At 52.1% G+C, this 27,092-nt stretch overlaps 1 protein-coding gene across 2 annotated transcripts in view; it reads right to left on the bottom strand.

The window, feature by feature from the left end:
- Positions 1-19,671: 19,671 nt before the first annotated feature.
- Positions 19,672-27,092, bottom strand: part of Chsy1 (chondroitin sulfate synthase 1) — a 42,806-nt gene continuing 35,385 nt past the window's right edge. For both annotated transcript variants that reach the window (XM_070043135.1, XM_070043136.1), the window contains exon 3: positions 19,672-22,625. In XM_070043135.1, coding sequence (XP_069899236.1) covers positions 21,036-22,625 — 1,590 coding nt within the window. In that variant the 3' untranslated portion in view covers positions 19,672-21,035. The remainder of the gene's footprint in view (positions 22,626-27,092) is intronic.

Genomic DNA, 27,092 nt, shown 5'->3' with positions numbered 1-27,092 from the left:
CGTCCAGGGCACAGTGCCCCGAACCCCTACCCACCTCAGCCCTGCGGGCGCCGCAGGCCCAGCCCTAAGCTCAGCTCCTGTGCACAGCTATGCCCAGAGAGGCCAGACGCTGCTCAGAGCAGCACAGGAACCCCAGAACTTTAAAGTCACCAAGACCCCCACAGTGTTCCCCCACCCCTGTCCAGCATTTTCCATGTCTGCACCATCATCTGAGCCAGTGTTTGCAAGCCAGTGTGTGCAAAGTCTTTTTCCCCCTTAAACAAAGTCCTGGATATTCATCCTACCAAATAATCAAAAGGGTGGTTCACTGGTGACTCACACATGTAATCCCAGCTACTCAGGAAGCTGAGATCTGAGACTCATAGTTTGAAGCCAGACTGGGCAGGAAAGTCCGTGAGACTCTTGTCTCCAATTAAGGAGCAAAAAACTGGAAGTGGAGCTGTGGCTCAATGAGTAGAGCACCAGCCTTGAGCAAAAAAGCTCAAGGATGGTGCCCAGGCCCTGAGTTCAAGCCCCCCATATAAGCAAAAAAGAACAAAGAAAAAGAAAGACAGAAAGAAAGAAGACTAAAAGTGAGAAGAAAGGAAAGGAAGGAAGGAGGGAGAGAGGGAGGGAAGAAGGGAGGGAGGAAGAGAAGGAAGGAAGGAAGTTAGGAAATTGAATTGATATCTATGCCAAGTGCCGTGTGCAAAGGCCCAGCCCTGCAGATGAGGAGTCCGAGCCCAGGAAGGGGCTGCCAGCCGGTTGGCCGTGAGCTGCTCCCCGGCTGTGCCAGCAGCACGCAGGCCGCCCAGGACCCGACGGGTACCATATTTCTGGGGTGACAGCCAGATGTGACACGGAGCCTCCTCCGGGTCTTTGCACGCTGTTTTTCCCCCCAGGAGGAGCTGACTTTGAACTTGCATGGAACAAAGAGCCCTTTGTGGCTGGCTGCGGGGATGGAAGAAGGAGGGCGAGTTGCATAAATGATTGGAGAGGCGGCCGCCTCCGTCCCGCGCCGCAGCCACGCTGGTGAATACAAAATGCACAGCACTTTATTCTGGACACAGCAGTGGAGCCAAGTTCTCGGCCTGGACACAGAGGCCTGGGGCCCCCGGGGACAGTGGCGGGGGTCAGGGGGAGGGGGAGACCTCCGACCCACTGTGGATGCATCGGGCAAAGCCTCCTAAAACCCGGCCTGAAGCTCCGCTCTTTCCCCAGCCCGGTCTGTGTAAGAAGAAAGTCATCTCCACCACAAGAGGGTGAAAAGAAAGCCCCCCCCCGGCCCCCCAGTGTCTTCCTGCTTTGTTTCCAGGCCCAAGGGCTTCCCAGGGAGGAGGGGGGGGCTGCTCTTCCCCCCCCCCCCCCCCACACACACACAGCTCTGGGAACCTGGAGAAAGTGGCTGACTCACTAGCTGACTCAGTCTCTGCTCAGCTGCTACCAGGGGCCTAGGCCTCCTCTTCTGGGAAGCCCTCCCTGATTGAATCATGGCCAGCCCTACCCTCAGCACAGGTTTCAAGTCTGACCCCTGCCTATCCCCCCAAAACACACACACCCGCCCCAGCAGTTGATGCTGGTAGCTGAGGATCTGTCACTGGGCCCCGGGAAACAGACCCACAGCCTGACACAGCCCAGGGATGCGGCCATGAGTGGGGTCATGTGCTTTTCATTCATGAGCCTTCTGGGGTCCCCAGGTCCGTTTCCTGCACCTCGAATACATCAGTTAACAAAGCTGGACTCTTCTTACTCCAGCTGCAGTCATCCTGGCAGCAATCAAGATGCTTTCCACTTCAAACGGCTTCTGGGAGAAAGGGGGGGAGGGAGAAGAAGGGGAAGGAGGGGAGGGAGGGAGGGAAGGAAGGAAAGAAGGAAGGAAGGAAGGAAGGAAGGAAGGAAGGAAGGAAGGAAGGAAACACAACAGAGGAAGAAAGAAAAGGGGAAGACAGAGCGAGGCCTTGTGGGTTTACATGTTTACAGTACCAAACGATCTGAGAAGAAGACTTCAAGTATGGCTTGATCCAGGCTCTGTCTCAAGACCAGCTCAGGCAGGCCTCGCCTCTTGGAGCAGAAGAAAAGCTGGAAAGAGAGATCTTCCTGGCCTAGGAATTCTATTGCAGAGTCTCCTGTCTGTCCCCACAGCTTACAAGGTAGCTGCTCCGTCCCCACCCAGTCCAGAGTGTCCAGAGAGAGCTGTTTTCCTGGAAAAGTCATCTGGCAACTCTGGTGAGGCAGGGATCTGAAGGGGGGGTGGGAGGAGGCAAGAGAAGGCTCCCCAGCTCATTTGCTTCCCTGGGGCTGAGCATTCAAAGTGCTATTTTGCATCTCCTTGATGAATTGAAGAGATCCAGTGGCCAAGGCCACTTCAGCCTTGCTGTGATCCTCCTGGAGAGATTCGTCAGCTGCAGTTTCTACCAAGAGTCTCCAATGAGGAACTGGAGTCCAGAGAAGTGACTTTTTAGGACCTCCAGGCCCCCCAAAGCCAGATAAAGAGACAAGAATGTTGACTGATAATGGTGATGGACAGAGAAAGGAGGTACGTTCCACTGCCCGGGCATCCGGGGCAATGGCAGCCCTTCTGTTCTCTGAGCAGCCATGAGCTTTAGCTTTAAATAGACAAAGCGGCATGGAGGAGGGGAAGAAGTCGGCAGAACTATTAAACACTGCTGGCCCAATACAACCTGGATCATTTTTCCCCCCATCTTCCCTGGTCAGAACAAACACAGAGGCCATCATTCTCTGGCAGGTGGTCTTGTGCTGAGCAGATTCTATTGTTCTTTACCATAGTTTCTGTCCCCATAAAGCTAGTAGAGATCACTGGGCACTGGTTGTTTCACACCTGTCATCCTAGCTACTCAAGAGGCTGAGATCTTAGGATCGCAGTTCAAAGCCAGCCCAGGCAGGAAAGTTCATGAGACTCTTATCTCCAATAAACTACTCAGAAAAAGGCAGAAGTGGTGCTGTGGCTCAAAGGGTAGAGCACTAGCCTTGAGTAAAAGCAGCTCAGGGACAGTGCCCAGGCCCTGAGTTCAAGCCCCAGGACTGGCAAAAAAGAAGAGTAGGGATTAGTCTGGGCTTCCTGGATTCTAGAGTGATTACAACAAGGCTGTGTAGACTGACTTAGAGCAGAGGCGTAAGCAATGTGAAGGCAGAGATGACAAGCTCTTCTGTTTGTTTTTTCTTTTTTGCACCTATTCTGAGGCTTGACTTCAGGGCCTAGCACTCCAACCCCTTGAGCCACAGCTCCACTTCTTGCTTTTTAAATGGTTAATTGGAGATAAGAGACTTACAAACTTGACTGCCCAAGCTGGCTTCGAAATACGATCCTCACATCTCAGCCTCTTGAGTAGCTAGGGTGACAGGTGTGAGCCACCAGCACCCAGCAAAAGCAGCTTCTAAGCTTGGAAGATCTTGGAAGATCACCAGCAAGGGAGGCCTACTAAGCCGGGGAGCTGCCTCGCTTCCCGGGGGAACCTGGAATCTGCTGTCCCGGCTGTACTTCCCCTGTTTCTCAGTCCTCTGCATCACCACTGGGCCTGATTTCATGGCTTTACATATTTGAGTAGGAATAAAATAAATACCACATTCAACACAAGGCTCCATGAGCCTGTCCCTCTAAAACATGGCTGGGGGCCTGTTGTGCTCTGGGAAAAACCTTGTAATTGAGAGCGCCAATCCTTTGGGTGTCACTAGACAATAATAAGCTCAGGTATCTATATAAACTCTGAGGGAGGGAGGCAGCTGTCATTCATGGAGGGGTGGGCGTGGCCAGGGAGGGTCTGGCTCCTCTTGAAAAGGAGTAGCTGTCACTCATGGTGAGGTGGGCGTGGCCAGGGGAGGGTCTGCCTCCTCTTGAAAAGGAGTAGCTGTCACTCAAGGTGTGGTGGGCGTGGCCAGGGAGGGTCTGGCTCCTGCTGAAAAGGAGCAGCTGTCACTCATGGTGTGGTGGGCGTGGCCAGGGAGGGTCTGGCTCCTGCTAAAAGGATCAGCTGTCACTCAGGGTGTGACGGGTGTAGGCCAAGGCAGAAGCCAAGCAGATGTGCCTCGCTTGGGTTCCTCCAAGAAGCACAGCCTTGACCAAGCAAGGAAAGCGATTCCCGGGGGGCTGGCAGACCTAGTGCCCTGGGAGGAGGTGTGGCTGGGCACTCAGCGGTCACCAGCTTCCAACCCCAGCACAAACCGAAGTGCTCACTCCCTACTTCTGGAATCGACTCACCTCAGGCTGTGGGGGGGGGAGGTCACCCCAAAGGTGCCCCCCAGATATCCCCAGGACCAACAGGAAACGCAGCCAACCCCGAGGCAGTGCCACGCGTGCCTCCCTGAGTGCCCAGGGGCCTGGCTGCGGGGCGGCCACGGAGGAGCCCAGCGTGGGAGCTGGCACCGTGGCCCGGGACCCCGGGAGGGGCTGTGGTCACCAGCCGGCGGGCTGCGTTGTGGCCCCTCTACCCTCTGCCCACCACTTGCCCTAGACGTCGGGGCACTGAGCCAAGGTCCACCCAGCAGCTCTGGTAGGATTTACTGGCCAGGCGAAGCTCTGGTTTATTTTTACTTCTCAGGATGGCTCCCACCGAAATGAAGGCTGCTATTTAACTGCCAGCCACTAAAAATAAATATCTGAACACCGCATTTGTGCAGGGTGAGCCAGGTCGGGACCACGCCTGGCCTTGGAGGCCGCCTGTCTCCCTCAGCCTCCTTCATGTCGGCTGGAGGCCCAGCGAGAGGACAAACCCACAGTCTGGGGAAGAAAGGGACAGGACCAAAGAGGACCCGAAGGCTAAGCAAGGAAGGGCTGCCCCCGAGAGGCCAGCTTTCTTGCTGGGTAATTGGAGATAAAAATGTCACGGACTAGCCGGGCGCTGGTGGCTCACGCCTGTAATCCTAGCTACTCAGGAGGCTGAGATCTGAGGATCGAGGTTCAAAGCCAGCCCGGGCAGGAGAGACCGTGAGACTCCTATCTCCAATAAACCACTAGAAAACCGGAAGTGGCGCTGTAGCTCAAGTGGTAGAGCGCTCGCCTTGAGCTGAAGAGCTGAGGGACAGCGCTCAGGCCCAGAGTTCAAGTCCCACGACCGACAAAAAAAAAAAAAAAAGTCACGGACTTCCCTGCTCCAGTTGGGTTCAAATCTCAATCCTCAGGAACTCAGCCTCCTGAGTTACTAGGTTTCTAGGCATAATAGGGGAGAAAAAAAAACACCTCAAGAACACAGTGATACCTAGAATCCTAGCAGCAAGGGAAGCGGGAAAAGCAAGCGGGAATTTGCACTCATGGGAGGTGAGGAATGCCTGCAGAAATTTTCCTGGAAGCAACAGTTCTTAACCCAAATGACTCTGGAGCCCGTGTCAAAGTTTATTAGCCCTCCAGCTGGGATGCTGGCAAGGTAGCAGCATAGCAAGCTGGTTTGTCAGAGAGGGTTTGGAAATTGTTGATTTGTATCTGTGGGGGGGAGGGGAGGAGAGGAGGATAAAATGCTTGCCTAAGCAGCTAATTAAGAAAAGGGGCAGCTAATAAGGTCACTATTACAGTTGCCTTTACATGATCATTAAAACGTCATTTTCCCAGGAGCCGGAGCAGGGTGGGATTTGCAAATCTTGGAAGCAGTTTCTGGAAATGGCAGCCATTCATCAGAAAATAATAAGAAACACATCCAAGACACGCTACATCCGTGACTGTTAATTAGGCAGACAAAAACTCCAGGATTTCATGCCCCAGTGGAGCTGGGCCAGAGCCTGGCAGATCGAAGGCAGCCAGCACATCCGTTGAAGATCATTATAACACCTTGTGCAGCCTGGGGCCTGAGCAACATCTCCTCCGTGCACTCCAAGTCGGTGCTCCAAGCCTACAAACCCCTTACCTTGCCTTTGATTTTAATTTGATGACGGCCAGGTGTGGAGAGACACGGCTATGTGCTGATCTGCACGTTGCCCCAAGCCACCTGCCACAGTCCAGGTGTGAAAGCCCTAACCTCTATGGTGACTTTGGAAATCGGGCCTCACGGGTAAATGAAGGTTAAGCTGAGGTCACAAGGGTAGGGTCCTAGTCCAACAGGGACAGTGTCCTTAGGAGAAGAGGATCTGTCCTCTCTATCTTATGAAGACCGGAAGAAGGCTTCATTAGAAAGCCTTGTTGACCTTGGATCCTCAGCTTATTGTCATTGAAAGGAAAAAAAATATGTATCTGTTATTTAAGGCATCTGGTTAGTGTTATTTGTTACACAGCCTGAACTGACTTTATTGTTGTTCTTTAAAAAAAAAATAAAGAGTCCCCTTATTCGTTGACTTCTGTCTTCCTGACCTTATTGGAGATAAGAGTCTCTTGGGGACTTTTCTGCCCAGGTTGGCTTTGAACCTCGATCCTCAGATCTCAGCCTCCTGAGTAGCTAAGGATTACAGGCGTGAGCTGCCGCCGCCAGCACCCAGCTCATGTCTGCTGACTTTTTAACTGTTACCATTCTAGTAGGCAGCAGGTGTGGCTTGATTGTAGCCATTTTCCCTGGCGCTGAGTGTGTCTCTGTCAGGAGCCCACCGCCCGTCTGTGTACTGCAGTGGTGAGGCATCTGTCTGTATTTTTTTCCCTTTCTTTTTCTTTTTCTGGAGGTGCTGGACGTTGAACTGAGGTCCTTGCTAGGCAGGCATTCTACATCCCCAGCCCTTTTTGCTCCCCTCCCCCCCAGTTAGAGTCTCACCTTTTGTCCAGGCCAGTTAGGGCAGCCATCCTCCTATCTGTCCCTTCTGTTGAGTTCGCCTGACAGATGCATACCACCACGCCCAGCCTTATCGGTGCTGATTAGGGAGGTCTCTCATTTTTTGCCTGGGCTGGTATCATATCACCTCTGGAGTAGATGGGCTTACAGGCATGCGCAGCCATACCTGGCTACTTCCATTGCTTTTGCTAGCAGGCTCTATTACTTCAGAAGACTTGTCTGGCCCCTAGGGCAAATGCCCAGCTCCTGCCCCTGCACACAGCTGTGGTCCGTGGCCAGGGAAGAGCTCCTCTGGGGTCGGGGGGAAGAGGGGAGCTGTTGGTTCTCACCATCCACACGTGTCTACATGTCCTATCCTCTCTTGATTCCTGACTCACTCTAGAAGCAGCATTAAGGTGAGAGCCACAGGGCAGCCACCGGAAGCCCTGCCTGGGGCTACAGCAGAACCCTGGCTAGCCCTTGTGTGGATCAACCTCTTAGGGGACTCGGGAGAGAAGACTAGTGAGCCGAGAGCTCCCTGAAGGGGGAAACAGTTGTGATCTGTATGGGTGGAAGGGTTAGAATCCAGCAAACAGTAAAGCTGGCAGACGGGTTCTTCAGCCAGTAGCCTGATGCCTGTGCCAATCAGCAGTCACCAAGCTAGAGAGCCAGCCAAGTCCCCCTGTCCAAACATCTGCTCAAAGCCAGTCAGCTCTTACCTGCTGCCCAAGAGGGGCCTTCTGGACCAGCCACAGACACCTGGATTGCTCCTGCTCTATCCACCCATCCACCATCTACCCACCCCCCACCTCCCATCCCCCATCCCCCTACCCATTCCCCCACCCACCCATCCATACATCCACCCATCCACCCATCCACCCACCCATCCACCCACCCACCCACCTACCCACCCTTTCACCCATCCACCAATCAACCCATCCACCCACCCACCCATCCACCCATCCACCCATCCACCCATCCACCCACCTCATCCACCCATCCACCCATCTACCCACCCATCAAGCACTCATCTATCCATCCATCACCCATCTATCCATCCATCTACCTCATTCACCATCCACCCACCATTTTTATCCAGTCCTTTTACTCACCCACCGCCCTATCATGTACACCATTTTCACCCATCCACTAATCCATCCTTTTATTCATTCACCTGTCCATCCAGGTGCCCAACATCCATCTACCTACCCATCTATTTACCCTCTCATCCTAGGTCTGGCCCAGACCCCCTATGGGAGGTTTGAGGGAGGTCCAGAGACCTCCCAGAACTTCCCCTACCCCAGCGCTGTGTCCCCCACCTGTCTGCTCCTTGACCCAGTTCTCAGACTGCCAGATGCCCCCCCCCACCTCCTCCAGAACAAGCCCAGGAGCCAACCAGGCCTGGGCTCACCAGCGGAGGCCTTCCTACCTTGTTTCTCTGGAGAGGACTGGAAAGGGGGCTGGGGCTGGGGAGTGGGGGAAAGCCTGGCCAAGGGTGTAACACGCACACCCACTCCCAGGAAGAGGATAGCAGGAGGATGGAAGACCAAGGGGATGAAGACCGGTGGGGATGGGGATGCATACAGCTGGTGCCCAATAAATGTTCTACACACCCCCAGCTACTGTGTGTGAGTCCTGTGGACCCCTGAGGTGCTACTGAGCAGTGCTTTGAGATACACGGACTCAGACCTGGGACCCCCCCACCCCCGCCAGGCCTCAACATTGTATACGTGGGGGTCTGGCTTGTGCTCAGAGGGGAAGGGAACACATCGTAAATCCATGCAGCTGTGACCTTCTGCGGAGACGAGGAAGTCAGAGGCCAAGCAGGAGATCCGCCGGAGAGTAGATTCACGATGGGCCTCCAGCAGGGCCCAGGCCCGCCCAAGGGTGAGCTGTGTGGCTGCGTTTCAGGGCTTGGGGGTTCAAGGGTTAACAGCAGATCTGTTTGCAGTAAATGCAGCTTAAGAGCTGAGGGTTTGAGCATCACCTTTCCCCCCCAACAATTAGCACCAGGATGCGGCCACTGAGTCAATACTTTTTTTTTTTTTTTTGAGTATCTAATGCTAGATTAAATTCCAGGGTGAGTCACACCACTCAGAGCCCATTTCTTCCAGGAATTTCTACACTTTCGTCCTGCTGGTCAGGGAAGGAAACAAGATATGATCTGCTATGGTCATGGGCTTAGTATTGAAACTGGAGAGCAGATAGGGAAACTGATGAAGAAATAAGGGGTTACCATTCAATGAAGTGTTCTCTGGCTGTGAGATCTGAAAGGACAATTATGGGGTGCGGAGAGGCCTCTGTGACCATGGCACACTCAAACTGGGACTGGGATCTTGGAGAACAAGTCCACTCATGGGTAGAGAGTGAAGAGAAGCACTATATGTGGGCAAGTAGTAAGTGCAAATGGTCTGGGGCAGGAGAGACAAGGCCCCATTCAACCCTCTTCAAGATCACATCAACTGCAACACAATGAGATGTGTGCCAGTCCTGGAGCTAATGCACAGGGCCTGGGCTTCTTTTGTTCCAGCTAGCACTTCACCACTTGAACCACAGCTCCATTTCCAGCTTTTTTTTTTTGGGGGGGGGTGCTTAGTTGGAGATAAGAGTCTGTCTCAAGGACTTTCCTGCTTGGGCTGGCTTTGAACCTTGATCCTCAAATCTCAGCTTCCTGAGTAGCTAGGATTACAGGGGTGAGCATGGGCACCCAGCCCCAGGGTGCTTTCCATCAAGATGCTGTTTCTCATGCCTCAGTTTCCCGGATCTGCCCTGCCTCAGAGCCATGGGCTCCAGTTGGAGGAATAGCTTTTGGGAGAATGGACTAGAAGGAATGGAAGGAGAGGCAGGGCAAAGATGGCCCCAACGGAGATGGCCTGTGGATGGGGCCTGGGGTGGGGGTGCATGGACAGGCCGGGTCTGGGGTCGTAGCTCACCCCTGGGTGTCCCTGAGGTCTGGGGTCACAGCTCAGACCTCCCACGGGTCACTAATGCGGGTGACCTGGGGGCGGCCTGAGGCCCTGCTTTGCAGTCAGAGTCACTGAGCCAAAGAGAAACACAGCACCTGGCTGCCAAGAGATGGGGCTGGGCTGGAGCCCCGGGGCCACTGGCTCAGCACCCCTGGTCTGCCTGTAGCTTTAGTCACTGGCCCGTGTGACTGCACGTGCACGCATGCGCGCGCACACACACACACACACACACACACACACACACACACACACACACACGTCTCCCACACTGAAAGGCAGTACAGCATGGCATTTTAACCCCTCTGGCGCCATGCTGCCTTGCTGTCTTCCCCCTTTCCGTCCTCAGTGGCTGTGTGTCGCGGGGGGGACAGTCTTCACGTCTCTGTGCTCCTTTTTGCTCCTCTGTGAAATGCGTTCCTGAGTGTAGCAGACACCACGTAGCCAGGAAAAGTAACTATGAATCACTGCCTGTAGGGAGTGATTTCCATAGGAAACCAGATGACTTGGGGAAGGTGGCAGGTGGGAGGGGGGTGGGGGGGGGAAGACGGGGAACAGGCCTAGGAGAGTGACCTGAGACACTCCGATGTGGTGGCCGATGTGGGGACAGCGAGCCGGCCCCTGACACCAGCACCCACAGCCCCGGCGACTCCATTCCCCCCCGGCCGGCCGCGGCCCCTGCCCAGCGCTGTCAGCAGCGCTGTCCACACGGCCAGAAGCAGACCCTGCAAAACCTTATCAGTCACAGGCTGCAGCGCTTCCTGCCCGGCCCTCCTCCCTCAAATAGAATGTTCCAGAAGGACAAAGCCTGGGGCTGCCAGGAAAGATTCTGGTGAGCTTTTCCTGCTCTGCTCTCTCTTAGAACAAGATGTGTGCTGTGAGGTCAAATTCATACACAGAATCTTGGGGGGGTCCCCCCTCTGCCAACTGCTCTGAACCCCCAGACTGACCACGGAGGCCACAGGCTGGGCCGAGGGGCTGCTGCTGACCGGCTACCCTCCTGCCCTCCCTCCTCTCCCCCCTCCACTCCTCCTCTTCCTTCTCCTTCCTCCCTCCCACTTTTCTTTTTCTTTCTTTCTTTCTTTCTTTCTTTCCTTCCTTCCTTCCTTCCTTCCTTCCTTCCTTCCTTCCTTCCTCTCTCACTCTCTCCTTTTCTGTCCTTTTATCTCTCCTTCCTTCCTTCTTTCCTCCCTCCCTCCTTCCCTCCCCTCCTTTTTCCTCTTCCTCCCTTTTCTTCTATCCTCCCTCCCTCCCTCCTTCCTTCTTTCCCCTCCCCTCTCTCTTCCTTCCTTGAGCGGAGGCTGCTGGGATTTCTGCCTGTCTCTCAGAGGCAGGGACGAGAGCCCTGAACCCCATGTCCGGCTTTCCTCTGGGGAAGGGATGGCTGGATGTCCTTGGCCAGCTCTGGTCACTTACCACAGAGCAATGGTTCTCCCCAGCTTCCCCCCGCGGGGAGACAAGCGAATCCTGCCCAGAGCTGCTCTTTAGGCCGCACATGAAAGACAAGCGGGCAGAGCCGCGTGAGGATGAGAGGTGGGCATGTGGACAGACGCCTGGATGAAGAGAGGCTCTGCACCAGTCAGAATCTGTCCTGTAGTAGTCACAGAAACCCACTTCAAATCCACTTTAGGAGAAGAAGCGGGGGGGGGGGGGGGGAGAGGGGAGGAAGGAAATCTTTTGGCTTCTGAACCTGACGTTCCAGGGTTGTCTAGATTCAGGTATGGCTGGATCAAGGAACAAAAGCAACGCTATCCCACTTTCCCTCCCACATCCCTTCTCCTTCCCCGAGCTGCACGAGCCTGTCATGGATGTGTGGGGCTTTCATGGGTGACCCCGTCCGGGAAGACGTGGCTTCTCTCAGCCCAGCTTGTGAAGCCACGCAGGAATTTCCCTAACAACCCCAGGAAGGTGGGCGCAGCCTGGACCCCAGACCCACACCTCGGGGTAATCCCTGATTCCAGGGTGACGGGCAGGCCTGGGTCAGGACAACATTGCACATGGCCCCAGGACTCTCTTTGGAGACTGAGGAGCCGGCCTCTCTGGGGCCTGGCCTGGGGTGGAACGGAAGCCTCAGAGTGACCTCAGGGACAAAGTCATCTGCGCTGTCTCCGGCCAGCACCTGCTGGGAGGGCGCTGGGAAGCGCGCGGCTGGGCTCCAGGTGACTGCTCAGAGCCATTTCCCATCCAGCAAGGCCTCCTTCTGATCCAGGTCTGTGGGAGGGGGCGGGCAAGGGTCCCATGTCTGGGCTGGGCCTGGGCACTGGAGATAAAGGGATCTGTTTCTCCCCCCAAGGCTCTCGAGCAACAGATAAGGAGGTGTGGGAACCCCAGGTCCCAGAGACCCCAGCCAGCCAGGCGGAAGCTGAGCTATAAAGGAAGGAGGTAGGGCTTTCTCTGTGCCAAGAGCTTTACATGGGTGTGCATGTATGTGTGCACATGTGCACGTGTGTCCCTGCACACGTGTGTGCGCGTGTGTTTGTGTGTGTGTGTGTGTGTGTGTGTGCGCGCGCGCGCCAGTACTGGGTATATTCTCACTTGGTTTTTTCCCTTAAGGCCGGTGCCCTATCACTTGAACCACAGCTCTACTTCCTGCTTTTTGCTGGTGGATCGAATCAATGAAGTGGAAGGTCACAGTGGAGTAGGGCGGGCCTCCATCCAATATGTGACATGTGAGATGTGGACACAGATGCACGGAGAGGAGACGACGTGAGGAGACGCGGGGAGAAGAGCGATCTACAACCCGGAGAAAGGCCTGGAACGGGTTCTTCCCACCTGGCCTCAGAAGGAACCGATGAGCAGACACCTTGACTGGAAACTGCTCTCTCCAGGACCGTGATACACTCGATTTCTGTCATCCGAGTCCTTCAGTTCATGATATATATCCATTTTTCAGCATCCTCAAACCCCTCTAAGCAAGGCCTCAGTGCTGGGAATACCTTGAGTGGTTTCAATCTCCTGCACTGAATCCTGGAAGATACAAGTAACTCGGACTTTCCCCCAGAGGATTTAAGGGGAACTTACACTGGCTGTTCACCCAGACCTACCAGATCCCTGGTGGATCCCAAGGTCAAAGGAGCCTTAATCCTGATCGGCTCCAAGCGGCAGCTATAGAGGATTAATGGACAGAGACATGATATTATCTGTTAGGAAATCAAGTCCCCCATGACCAGTGAGAAAAAAGAGCTGGAGACAGGTAGGAGGGCATGTCCAAGCCTCTGCCTCAGTTTCCCCCAGGCTGGAGACAGGGTGGCATTGCTCCCTTGACAAGAGTGCCCCGAGATGGACGAGGTGGCCATTTCAGACCCAGGAGATTTCCTCCTCAGTGTGGACAGAAGTTTCCAGTTGTGGGGGGAGGAGACAGTGTAGCGAGTGGCATCATAATGGACATAAAGAGACAGGACAGACTGCCAGCTGGGTCAACTCCTTCTTCAGCCTGATGCGGTGACGTATCACTGTGGCCCATTTACAGAGCAGCAGGCTGAGCTCTGGCACATGAAGCCAGTGCGGGGTCACGGCCTCAGGCGGGAGACAGCACCAGGCCTGGCCCATCATCTGCACAGCTGTGCTGAAAAAATAAAACGGGCCGGGCGCTGGTGGCTCACGCCTGTCATCCTGGCAACTCAGGAGGCTGAGATCTGAGGATCATGGTTCAAAGCCAGCCCAGGCAGGAAAGTCCGAGAGACTCTTATCTCCTATAAACCACTCAGAAAACTGGAAGTGGTGCTGTGGCTCAAGTGGTAGAATGCTAGCCTTGTGCTGAAGAGCTGAGGGACAGTGCCCAGGCTTAGAGTTCAAGCCCCAGTGCCAGCACAGTAAATAAAGGACTGTTCTTTGAAGCCTTTGTCATTTCCGGTAGTGTAAATCTCCTCCTTGGCGGAGATCAGGCCTCTGACATGATGTCGCTGGCTGCAGTTTGAAGTGAGTGTTGGAGAGCCAGTTTCTGCGGCTCTGGCCACCAGTGACTCAAACCCAAGTCTGCCTGGCTCTGTCGCAATGCCAAACTACACAGCTCACAGAAAACTCCGCGCTTTGTCTTTTTTTTTTAGGTCAGTCGTGGGGCTTGAACTCAGGGCCTGGGTGCTGTCCCAGAGCATCTTTGCTCAAGGCTCGTGCTCTACCCCTTTAAGCCACAGCTCCACTTCCAGTTTTCTGGTGGTTCAATGGAGATAAGAGTCTCCTGGACTTTCCTGCCCATGCTGGTTTTGAACCACAATCCTCAGACCTCAGCCTCCTGAGTAGCTGGGATTACAGGTGTGAGCCACACCAGTGCCCATCTTTTTTATTTTTTTTCTCCTCACAACCCTTTGCCCACATTCTCATGGGGTCATCTGGCTACAGGTTTCTGTATTCAATGGGACAGAGTCACACCCACCAGCCTGGTACAACCATTGCCCCTCATTCTGGCCCCAACCCAGATATTTCGAGGGGTGCAGTTTTGTCCAGAGCCACCTGCAGACAGCGCTTGTCACAGGCAGAAGCGTCGGCACAGGGCCACCCTCGGGGCTGGTTTACCTGCAGTTTGGCAACATTCCTAGATTGGCAGTAATGGGACACTGGCTCACCTCTCGGAACCTGGCACGGAGATTTCTTGTCCCGAGGGCAAATTGTGATTCCATTGTCACCATCCGTGCTAGGCTCAGCTCCCACAGCAGCAGCCGTGTTTGACACTTAACATTTTGGGTCAAGACAATCGACAGAAGTGTATTTGAGTTCCCTTTATCTTCTTTCACTTATTTTTATTTCTGGTGTGCCAGTCCTGGGGCTTGAACTCAGGGCCTGGGCACTGTCCTTGATCTTCTTTTGCTCAAGGTGAGCGCTCTCCCACTTTGAGCCACAGCGCCACTTCCGATTTTCTGATGGTTCATTGGAGATAAAGAGTCTCACGGACTTTCCTGCCCAGGCGGGCTTTGAACAGCAACCCTCAGATCTCAGCCTCCTGAGTAGCTAGGATGGCAGGCGTGAGCCCTGGGGGCCTTGGACGGCATTTTAGTAGCAACTCTAGCCAAGACCTTCTGTGTCACATTTTCCCCCAGATCGCAAGGCTTAGGGAGATTTTTCTTCTCATTCAACACGAATGGCCTTTAGATGCCCGAGAAAGGCAGGCCTGGGCAGCCAGGAAATGAGAGCAGACAGAGCCCTGCCACCCTGACCCTCTATGAGGAAGGAAGGTGACACACTCCTGACCCAGAGCAGGCAGGGGACACCTGGGGTCACCTGGGGGTGGGGGGGGAGGGTCCCCAAGCCAGAGGGGAAGGGGGAAGCTAAATGTCTTCCCACACCAGGGGTGATCTGACTCGACTCTGCGCAGGCCGAACCACTTGCCAGGGCTGCCCAGTCATTCCTGGCGGGCTCGCAGGAAACCAGCTGGGGCTGGACAGGGCCTTCCGGGCCTGCCCCCCGGACGGAACATCCAAGTCACATCCGCCCGGGGACGTGGCCCACACCGTGGCTGTGCTGACAATGCGTCGTGGCTATCCTGGGCCTGGCTAGCATTTTCTGGAAGGCTTGTCTCCAAATCTAATTTTAAAGAAAGCCTATGAATCATAATGAAAACTGCTTGTTCCGCAGGGAAGGCGGCGTGAGCTGCACCCCGAGGGTTGCTCCGGGCCCTGCCTGGCAGTCACAATGGAAGCCTGCTAGGGACACTTGCACTCCAAGAAATGGCCCTGGTCACACCATACCCATACCCTGTGGTCATACCACACCCATACCATGGACACACAATCTTCCCTCCACCATTCGGAGTCTCTGAGCTGTGGGACTCAAATCATAGCTATCTACTACCTTCATATACAATGATGCAACATGCTGTGCTGGTGAGGCCAAAACTCAGTAACAAACCATCCTGAAGAAGCTGGGCACCAGTGTCTCACGCCTGTAATCCTAGCTACGCAGGAGATGCAAGATCTGTAGATCATAGTTCCAAGCCAGCCCAGGCAGGAAAGTCCGTGAGACTTATCTCCAATTAACCACCACAAAAGTTGGAAATGGAGCTATGGCTTAAGGTGGTAGATTGCTACCTCTGAGCACAATAGCTCAGGGAGAATGCCCAGGCCCTGCGTTCAAGCCTCAGGACTGGCACACACACACACACACACACACACACACACACACCCCACACACACACATAGAATATCTAATTAATGTACATGCTGCATATGTAGTCTAAATGCATTGCTTAAACAAAGGACAAGGAAAAATACAGCCTGTCCGTGTTCAGTACAGATAAAAGTTGTGTCTTCTATACCTTGAGTTTTCAATCTGAAGTTGACTGAATCCCTGGAAACAGGGCCAGCTGAACATGTGGGGTTTTTTGTTCCTATTTAAAAAAAAATTTTTTTTTTAGTATATATGCTGCCAAAGAGAGCATATTTCTTTTTTAAGTGTGGTTCCATCGTCATTTATAAAGACGTGAATTCACTTAAAAATCAGAAGTGCTTCCTTCACAACCTAATGAGATGGTTTTTAACGTGCACTTTTAGAAAGGGCTCATTCTAGCTTCAGGCTACACAATATGTGCCAGGCTTTGGAGCATATAAATGAGTTCCTGTTAGCTAGGAAAGCAGAAGCTTGGACTCAAGAAAGACCTGGATTTCCTTCAGAATGAATGACTTTAAAGGTCACGTGGAAGTCTGGCTAGGAGTTTTCTTTTCCCCACTGGGGAATGTACATGGAGCGGCAGGCCAGGTGTGCTGAGCTGGAGAGGTGGCATCCCGCATTGACTCATGACCAATCACGACAGAGAACGTGGCCGCCTAGGAGCTATGCCAGCGTCCCCGTGCCAGACCGCTTCGGGGAGAGACACTCAGCACAGGCCACGCCAGCTTCACTCAAGTCCTCGGTAGAGCTCGCCTCATTTGCGACACTCAATGCTTTGATCGATCTCTCATAGCTTTTTTTAAATTAGAAAGCGATCAGGCATGCCAGCTCTTTAAAGGACAAAATTTCATCATTTTATTTGCCTGGATTAGTAGAATGTGGAGACTTTCCTAAGTGGAGTGAAATGAATGGCATGTTCAATGCCATGGAAAGTATCTGATGACAGACTTTTAAGTGGTTCGAATGAACAAGACGGCCCCAAATCTGGTTGGCCCTGTGGTTTTCCGGTGAAGACTTATGGTTTCCGGTTGAAGACTTGTATCTAGTCCCACCCCTTCACCTCTCAACCCCTATACCCCTCCCCTTGCCCCTGCATCTCTGTAAAAGATCAAACTATTCTGAAGCACTGGAAAACTAAGCGAGATATGTGTGTGTGTGTGTGTGTGTGTGTGTGTGTGTGTGTGTGTGTGTGTGTGTGTGTGCGTGCACGTGTGCATGCGTGCATGCATGCTGATATTGAGACAAACTCAGAGCCTGGGTGCTCTACCACTTGAGTTACAGCGCCACTTCTGGCTATTTTGCTGGTTAATTGGAGATTAAAAATATCAGAGACTTTTTTGTCTGAGGTTGGCTTTGAACTGAGATCCTCAGATCTTAGCCTCCTGAGTAGCTCGGCTCACAGGCGTGAGTCTCTACCAGTGCTCAGCCAGGAGACACATTTTGCTAACTAGAAGCCATGCCAAACGAGCTTCAAGCCTTTGGTCTGTTGCATGCAGCTTTAAGAGTTTATACCACATTAAGAAGTTGGCAGCAAGAAGTATCTTTTTGAGGCCCCGCACAGCCCCCGCACAGCCCCCTTAACCGACAGACACTCCCCCTCCCCCCAAGTTGGTTCCCAGCTGCTGAGTGGCACATAAGCTTCTTTACAGCAGAGATTACGGCAACTTGTACAGTGGTAATGCAGCCTAATTCCCCAGGGCTGGTATCCACACAGGGTGGGCAGGGTGAGCACAGGAAGACTGAAGACATTGCAAGTGTCTAACGAAACCCCTCCATCGCTGGCAAATGGCCCAAGGAACAGGAGGGTCACCTTTCTGGGGGTGAAAGGCAGGAAAATGGGAACAGCAGGCACAACAATGGGCCTGGAAGTTGCCGTCCCTCTAATCTAAAAGCTGTCTGTAAGGGGGTGGGGGGGGGGGCTGTTTCTGCCAATCACTTGATCTGCTCGTGTATTTGAGTCCATCAATAGTGAGTTAGAAGCCAAGATGCCAGTAGCTCACGATTGTAATCCTGGCCACACTGGAGATGGAGAGAGCTGAGGATGGTGGTCTGAAGCCAGCCCTTGCAAGAGGCAACTTAACTTAAAAAATGCTTTTGCCGAGTTCTGTAGTTAACTAAAGTCCCTCCAAGTTGTGTCTGCGCCCTTTGATCTGAGCTATTCTTTGCTGCAATCACCTTGTTTGCAGGAGGAAAGACACGATTCAGGGAGAGGTATCTGGTGTAGAAGGCAAACAGCCCCTCCAACAAGCACTGTCTTCTTATCATCTTAAAACGAACAGCCCAAAACTGGGGAGATCTCCTTCCTATTCTGTTCCAGTAATAAAGAGATAACAACTTCCCTGAATTCCTCCAAGGACAAAGATGGAGCTAATGGTCCACCAGCCACACCTGCGACCTGGACTGTTTTAACTCTGCAGCCCTTCCTCGCCCCCAGCCCCCATTTCTCCTATTTATCCTGAAGCTAATGTCTATACTCCCAAAGATGGCGGATGATGTCCTGAAGCCCTGTCTGCCCATAGCTGCCTTGAATAAATCTTCTTTCTCTGCCCTTCGCCATGTCTCTGTCATATGGGAGGAGTGAGTGGTCAGATCTACTGGATTTTGGGCCTGGGGTCTGAACACTTGGTTACACCCTGACAAAATCCCATGAAACTCTTCTCTCTAATTAAGCTGCCAAAAGCCAGAAGAGGTTGACTCCAGTGGTAGTACACCAGACACTAACAACAACAAAAAAAGTCAAGTGAGAAGATGGGATCCTGAGCTCAAGCTCCAATATGAGCACAGAAGAAAACAAGAAAACAAATCAACCCCAAACCCCAAACCACCCCAAAAGAACGTCTGGCTGGACACTGGTGGCTTACACCTGTCATTCTAGCTACTCAGGAGGCTGAAATCTGAGGATTGTGGTTTGAAGCCAGCCCAGGCAGGAAAGTCTAAGAGACTCTAATCTATAATGAACCCGAAGTGGTGCTGTGGCTCAAAGTGGTAGTGTTGGCCGTGAGCAGAAAAGCTCAAGGACAGTGCCCAGGCCCTGAGTTCAAGCCCCAGGACCAATGAAAACCAACTAACCAACCAACCAACCCCAAAACACTGAGTGATGGGTGGTAGAGCTGCAGAAGGCAGCATCCTGATGCCAGGCCGTCCCTCCTATATAGAAAGAAGGCAAATGCGACTCAGCTGACATGCCACACCATGCACCATGCCACCATAGTACAGCGGTGCGTTAGCCACGCCTTCCCTAGTCTAGGGAAAACCAAAGGCACGTTCATTCACAGGGGACCCAGGCCTGGAGGGCCTCGTAGAGTGCGGAGGCTCAGGTAGCCTAGCCCTCAGCTTCAAGGACTTGGCCAGCAGACCCATGAAGGGTCCTCTGCTCCCCGCCCCCCCCACTCAGTCCCTAGAGGACACGAGACTCCACTCTGGGGGGGTCTCTGTAGTTGCAGCCCAGAGGGGGCTGTCCATGACCTGCATGGGGTGATCCCAGCCCCCAGTCCCCCCCCCCCCCCCCCGCCGAACATGAAAGGTTGAGGTTATTAGTCCTTTCCAGGCTCCTGGCCCAGAATACCAATGCCAGCAGGGATGGAACTTTCTGGAAGCCAAGTGGTTACCAACATCCACCAGTGCTGTCTGGCCTACTAGACAAGCCCATTGCAGCATGGTGTGCATGCTAACTTCCAACCACAGGACTCAGCAGCCCCCGAGTGTCCTGTGTCTGCCTGGGGCTCCAAAACTCGAGGCGCAGTTCTCTCACCTGTACCCACAAATTAAAAAGAAAAATCTACCCATGCAGTCTCCGAGTCCCTCCAGACTCCAGGCACTTCCTTCCCAAACCGTGCCCCACAGTGATGCCTCCCCCAGACGATCTGGAAACTCTGCAGCTCTGTGGGCTCCTAGCGTAACACACTTCTTCAGCTAGAACAGAAATAACGAGACAAAATGGGCCTGAAAAGTACAATAGAAAAATATTGTTCACTGGTTTATTTCTCCAAATGAGCAATACACTATTTACAAATAAGCAGATCTCCAACGATTGCATTGAAAATGGCAAGTCTACCGTTTGACATCTAAATGAAAAAAAAAAATTTATTAAGGCACATTTGATCTGTGAGTTAAAACAAACATTCCGGTGTAATGAGACTCATTTCACTTTTGTCCCCAAAACACATGAGCACCAAAATTGTCCAAGAACACTTAATATTTAGTAAAACAGGAATGTAAAAATTAAGGAGGGGTGGGGAAATGTTTTCAAAAGGAAAATCTTTGGAGATCGGTTTACTGCAAATAAGACATACTAAACCACAACCCTGGTACACATAAATACTAAGAGCTAACAGGAACTCAAGAAATGACAGAGCACTACACAATGGATATTAAATAAATTAAAGGTATCTCAGATACAAAGGATAAAACCAAACAGTAATTAAAAATGAAGTAACCATCTCCACCAAGGAGGAGGAAGTGAAGACGCAGTGGTCACCCCACGTTCCTTAGGGTGCTTTTGTTTGTTTAGCTTGCATACATTAGAATTATTACAATTCTCCTTTGTCATTCTAAACATTAATCATGTCTCCACTAAAGAGGAAGGTCCGAAAGAGAAAAAAATGCAAACTTTGTCTTGAGATTTAAAGGCAGGCCCTTTAGGGACCTATAGATATTAGGACAGGACCCAGCTGTCACTAAGCATTTGCACCCCAACCCCAAGATCCTACCTGACCATGGTGGGCGGACCCCAGGGCAGTGGGTGGAGCCCAGCGTGGGGAAAATAATCAACTTGGGAAAGCTATCCCGTGGATGATAATAATGATCACATTTCCTGATTTTGTAATTGGACCTTGAGATGGCTTACACAAAAGGGTTGTTAAAAAAAAAAAAAAAGACAAAAGGTAGAATTTGTGCAAGGTTAACAGTCACAACAGAACATTGACCAGAGTTACAGTGTTTCATTACAATAATACTTTGTAGGAATGTTCGGGCTTTCTGCCAGAGGACTGTAGAGAAGAGGTCTGAGCAGGAAATGTAAAAAATAAAAGAAAAAAGAAAAAGGAAAACACAAGTTCTGTTTGTCCGGCAGGGCCGCTTCAAGTCAGAAAGAAGCAAGGTCTGCTACATGATGTTCAGCAAGAAGATGTATTCAAAGGCAAACATTGATCACATTTTTTTGTTGTTGTTCAAAAAGCTCAATGTTAAAGGAGTTCTCTGTAAGAAAACCACTTGGAAAATATATCCTTGTATGGACTTCGAAAACTGATCATACAAAACATTTTTGAAAAATAAATTAGATAATTAAAAACGTCACGTCCAGCAGCGCTGGACACTAGGCTGTTCTTGAGGAAGCATTATTGCCGCTTTTGCTGTAACTTGGGTCATTTTTCTCAAGCCACATTTCCGCCAGCTGCTGTGTGGAGCCGTAGGTGGAGGCCTTGGACCCCAGGCACATCTTGTACTGCCTGGGGTCCAGATTGGGGTCACAGAAGACAGGGTGGTGCACGTGCACCACGCCTACCTCCTGGCTCCTGAACGTCTTCAAGCCTGCCTGGACCACCTTGTTGAAGAGGTCCACGTCCTCCAGCCCCCAGCCCTGGATGGAGACATCGAAGCCCCCCACGCGGACAAGGTCACCCTTATAAATACACGTGATGCCAAAGCCATAGTTTCTCCAGAAGCCGGTTTTCTGTGTAAAGGCAAAATGGTTGTCACTGGGAGCTTTGCCACTATAAACAATCTTTGGATCGTACTGGCTAAAGATGATCGGGAAATAGATCTGTTGGCCCAGAACTGTGTTTGCTCGACACCGCTGTAGGAATTCTGTCGTGAACACGAGGTCCACATCGCAGAAGAAGAGCAAAGACTCATTGTTAAACTGCGAGGAGCCGACTTCCAGGGCCAGAGCTCTGGAGAACTCTCCAGACACAGGCAAAATCTGCATGTCAGCCTTTGGGTACTTGGCGCGGTAATCTCTCATCAGTTCTACTTGCTTGGCCTTGTCGGGGTTCGAGTCGGAATTGAACAGCAGCACGACAAGCTTCACGTTCTGATTTGGAATGAGGCAGGTCTTCTCGAAGTTTCCCATGAATCTCACGAACATGTCAAAACGTCCAGACAGAGGGATGAGGATGTTGATCTTTCTATCTTTGGGCTCTTTGCGCTCGCTCTTGGCCCCGGGCAGCTGGAAGGGGACGAGTTTCCTCAGGGAGTTGGAGAGGAAGGACAGGGAGCCGGAGTCCTGGTTGATTCTGTTGGCCAGCTCGTGCGCGTCCAGCTCCTCATGCTCCATGAACTGGATCTTGCTGAAGGTCTGCTGGAGGTAGGCGTGCCTCCGCACGGGGACCGTCATCTTCTTGCCTTTGTGCTTCTTGTACAGGAGCAGCAGGTCCAGGACGTACTCGGCGCCGTACATGGGGTTCACGCGGCGGTAGCCGTACTGGATCTCCTTGAAGTCAATGATGCGCCCTCGGGTCTTGGCGTTGGCGTTGATCATCTCCATCACCTGCATGACGATGTCATCCAAGGCCTCCCTCTGGGCCGAGTCTATCCCCCTCCGGGGCGGCTGGCCGTCCGTGGCCGAATACAGGTACTTCCCCGTCAGAAACTCCCACTCCAGAATCTCCTCGCGCTGGCGGGCCTGGAAGCGCATGAAGGACGGTGGGATGCCCAGCTGCAGGTCCTCCTTGCGGGCGTCCGTGCTGCTGTACTTGCTCATCAGCACGATTTCCCGGTGGAGCTGGATGGTGCGGTGGCGCAGCTCGGCGATCTTGCGGCTGAGCATGTAGCTGTGCAGCCGGTACTGGTAGGGCGGGTTCTTGTTGGGGTGTAATGTGATGGCGCGGTGAATCTTACTGTTGTGGAGATCTCTGATGTAGCCCTTCTTGTTCTGTTCATAATTCTCGTAAAAGAGCTGCTGCATCTGTGAAGGAAAAAAAAAAAGTGACGGCCACATTAGTGCCACGTGAACACGTGTTCCTCTGTTCCTCGACCTGGGCTCGCTCTAAGGACAACCCTGCACACACTGTTTTCTGGAGGACTGCAGCACAAAGGCCCCAGACCAGGAGATTAGCAGTGACTAGAAAACTCCTTGAAGAACTGGCCTTCTTCCGCAGGCACAGCGGGCCAATCTGTGGTGGAAGCCCAGAGCCCCTGGCGGCTCCCAGTCTCCAGGATCAAACATTCACAGGATCAAGGACTCCGGGAGGACGTGGTGACAAAGGACTTATACACTCGCATGGAGCTGGAGAGAGGACAGCCTCGTAAGGCGTAAGGGGAGTGAGGCCTGTGCGCGCCCCCCTCCCCCCAATTTCAGCAGAGCTTCCTGGCGCTGCTGGACCTGGGACCTGGAGTTCAGAAAACACTGCTTGAGCAGGAAGGGCCCTGGACTGACGGGGCTCGTTATCCCCACCCCCCTTCCTTCCATCCTAAGGCACAGGTTTGGGGAACACGTGCTTGAAAGGCAGCAGCCAAAGCAGGGGATCCTATGCTGGGCAGGGAGCAGGCGTAACCCCTTCAGATGTGGTTACAGCTCTCAGGAGTGCAGAAGAAACGACAAAAACCTAATGAGAGACCTCTTCCCTACTTCCAAGAACGGTTTTCCGGAACTAAGTGGGCCCCATTGGAGGCAGGTGCCGTTCCCTCCATGCCCGGCAGATGCTGCCTGCCCGTCCCTTAGCCCTGACTCGGACTCGGACTCTGAGAGCCCCAAGGGCGCCACAGCCCCAGCTCCCAGCACAGCCGCAGAGGTGGTGCGGAGCTAAACCCACAAGGATTCTTTCCTTTCTTCCCAACCACCTCTAAAACAAGAATAACTTAGTATAGAATGAACAGCTCACAGGGGACCAAGAGGGTGGAGGATGAAAAGCTCCTGAGAGAGGCCCCGAGCCCTGAGGAAGAGGTGGCGAGTGCAGCAGATGAAGCTAAGACTGCGCCACGACCCTGGCTGGGCCTGCTGCGTACAGGGGCCGGAAGAGCTGGGCAAGTGGAGCTGCGGAACCCCTCCCCAGTCAGGGCCCCCCTCCCTCACGCCGGCTACAGGGGTGACCGGAGCATGTGGACCAGGAGCATGTCTACAAGTGCTGTAACCGAATTGGCCCTGGCAAGTAACGAACGTGAGACGTCAACATCTGCACGCTCAGCAGCGGTTTGTGAGAACGACTGTGCGTAAGTTATCTTTCCGTCTCCTCCGGGGTGCTGCCTTGCTAAAGCACCCAACTCAGAAGTTCCATTTTTCCAGAACCTCAACAGCAACACCTAGTGAGAGGTGAGGTCATAAGGCTGACTGACAATGGAGGGAGTCAAAATCTGCGGATTGTGTAAGACGCCAGGCCTTGACCCCTCCCAGCCCCGCAGCACACGCCCCGCAGCTCCAGCCCGAGCAAGTGGAAGAGCTTTTTCTAGACCTGGAGTCCTCCGGGAGAGACGGGTGCCGCCCACACCGCCAGGTCACTACAGCTGAGAGCCAAGCTCCACTAGTGTCAGAGACCTCAGCTGCAGATCCCGGCTGCCTTCAACGCTTCCTCCCTTTCTCTCCCCCACCCCCCGGGCCAAGACCACCAGGCAGTGGAACACACATTCCACCAGGGAAGATGCACGGATGCAAAGAAACAGAAAGTCTGGTGGCAAGAGAAATGCTGCTGCAGACAGAATAAAACCTGAGCTGCGATACCCAAACCAGCCATAGCACGCCCGGAAAAGAGCAGCATCCATCAGCGAATCAGACAGCAGCGAAGACTTGAATTAAACATAACACAGCAAGAAAGAGGGTCACAGGGAGGGAGGAGGGAGAGAGGCATCTGAAGATAAATTTAAACAATTCTCCAAGAAATGGGAAACACGGCTTGTAAAATGGATCTAGATGGAAGGATCTTACGTAGGGTTAAATCCTAAGTACTACTGAGCATGACCACTAGAGATCCAGAACACCAAGGATCAGCATCACACTTGGTAACAACGTGAGCTCGTCTTTCACCAAAGAAAATCATACCCTTCCACATGAACCATGTAGCTGTCTTTTTCTCCTAAGACGACTGCCCACTGATTCCTGCCTGTCAGCCCGGGCCGCAGGGTGGAGCGGGCAGCGGCAGGAAGCCTCTGCCAAACGCGAGCGCGTGGGGCAGTGCACGGCGTCTGGGTGCTCTGAAAGGATTGATTACCTTCTACAGACGTGCAAGAACATCCTGTTCCTAAACGTGCTGGGAAGCCTAGCTCTCCACATGTTCTGGAGGCTACCTATGGCCAGTACGTTCACAGGGACTGAAGCGTAGGTCGGCTTCACCTGACACCAATGTGGAGAGAAGTATTTACTGACAGGCTTATGAAAACCTTCAAGCAGATGGAGAATTTTAAACAGGAGTAAAGTTGCTTCTGGCAAAACTCCTGAGGTTTCATTGAAAGAACGGTTGTGTTATACACTTGCTTTTTTTTGTTTATTCTGAGACTGGGACCTGAACTCAGTATCCGATACTTTTGCTCATTGGCTGGCACTCAACCACCTGAGCCACACCTCCAACCCGTAGATTCACTTTTTTTTAATGAATAAGAAATCTTGAGATCTGAGAACAGTGGTTTAAAGACAGCCCCAGCAGACAAATCTGAGAGACTCTTATCCCCAATTAACGAGCAAAACTCTAAGCAAGAACACAAGGCCCTGCCTGAGTTCAAGCCTCAGTACTGGCTCACTATGAAAGAAAAGAAATCTATCATAAGACAGAAGATTGCAGTGGGGAAGGGTGAGGGAGGAACACTGGAGAAAGTGAACTTAAAATCAAGGCCAAGTCTATGCCCAGAACTGGTTGGTGGCTTCTACGTTGTCCCAAAGAATTTATTTGTACACTTACCAGTCTAGATAGGCTGACGGAGCACCTTCAGCTGAGGAGCACATTTAATTAATTATTATTTTTTATTGTAAAGATACTATACAGAGGGTTACAGTTACATGAGCGAGGTAATGAGTATACTTCCTATTTAACATTGTTACCTCCTCCATTGTTTTCCCCCTACCATCCCTTCCCTCCCTACTTTCCCCGAGGTTATTTTTTTTTAATTGTGATTAAGTGATTACATAATTTCCCGAATTTCACAGTATTGTGGAATAATGATGCTCATTTAAAGTCACAAGTTCATTCTAACTCTCCTGGAGCATATTGTCTATCACAGTCTATAGCATATAACGGTGTTCACATGTTATACACTGAGGAGCACATTTTAACCCCCCTCCCTCCTCAGTTTTGTCTAAAGCCTTATGAATGGCTTTGGTACAGAAATAGAGAACTATTTCCTTTTCATCCCAAGAATAGTGAGATGGAGAAGAAGAGTGGGACATCAAATTTCAAGGAAATTTTTGTTCTGAAGGATATACACATTATAAATCAAAATGAAGACTAAAAATTATATGCTAGGTGTATGGATGGTTCAATCCCCAGCTACTTGGGAGGCTGAGATCAGGAGGATGGCAATTCAAGGCTAGCCCAGGCCAAAAAAAAATGAGCAAGACAACTTCATCTCAAGCAATGGCTGGACCTGGTTGTGCTGACAGAAGGATCGCAATACAAGATGGTCTACGCAAAAGGGCTGGGGATATAGCACTGGTGGTAGAATGTCTGCTGAGCAAGTATGAGACCCTGAGCTCAAACCCTGACACTGACACACCACATACCACACCCCCACACACACACACCACATACCCACACCCACACCCACAACCACACACACACACCCCACACACAGAGTCAATGATATCAAAATCAAGTTAGAAACACAATCCAGACATCATCTGTGCTTTCTGTGTTCATGGCGTGAATGCTATGCCTTCTCAAATAGTCAGGCATCCAAGGAAAAGCGAAGGTGGGATAAGCCCCAACTACCACAGAGAAACTGGAAACAAGCGAAGGTGCAAACAAACAAAAACAATGACTTGAGAATGTGCAGGGAACCCAAAGATTAAATGAACAATCTTGTATGCCTACAGGAACTTTTGAGATGAAAGCAGGGTCTGTTAATAGTTAGGCCAAGACCACCAGCATAAACTAGGCCATCCTGGCACTCAGGATGTATGGTTATTCTACATGTCCCTATGGGGTCTGCTAATTAGTTTTAATAGGCTTTGCGAATTTTCTTCCAATTAAGTTCAAGGAATAGGCACTTTGTATTTTAAAAGATTCCATTCATAAAACTAAATTTAGACTGGCGGGGGTGGGGGGAAGTGGGGACGACGAGAGTGCACATACTGTATGAATGAGTCTTGAATGATTAGCTTCCAACTTTGAAATCTAAACACCTGTCAGAGCAGCCTGGCCCATTTCAGAGCAATTGCTAAATGAGCTTGGCAGAGTCCAGCAAAAGCTGCTGGTAGGGATTCAAAGCTTCTGCATAATGCAGCAAAGCA

Source organism: Dipodomys merriami, unplaced genomic scaffold (genome assembly GCF_024711535.1).
Source record: "Dipodomys merriami isolate MVZ:Mamm:240054 unplaced genomic scaffold, mDipMer1.0.p SCAF_33, whole genome shotgun sequence".
Taxonomy (NCBI): domain Eukaryota; kingdom Metazoa; phylum Chordata; class Mammalia; order Rodentia; family Heteromyidae; genus Dipodomys; species Dipodomys merriami.
Note: the sequence above shows the minus strand (reverse complement) of the source record. Positions and strands in the feature narration are given on the sequence as shown.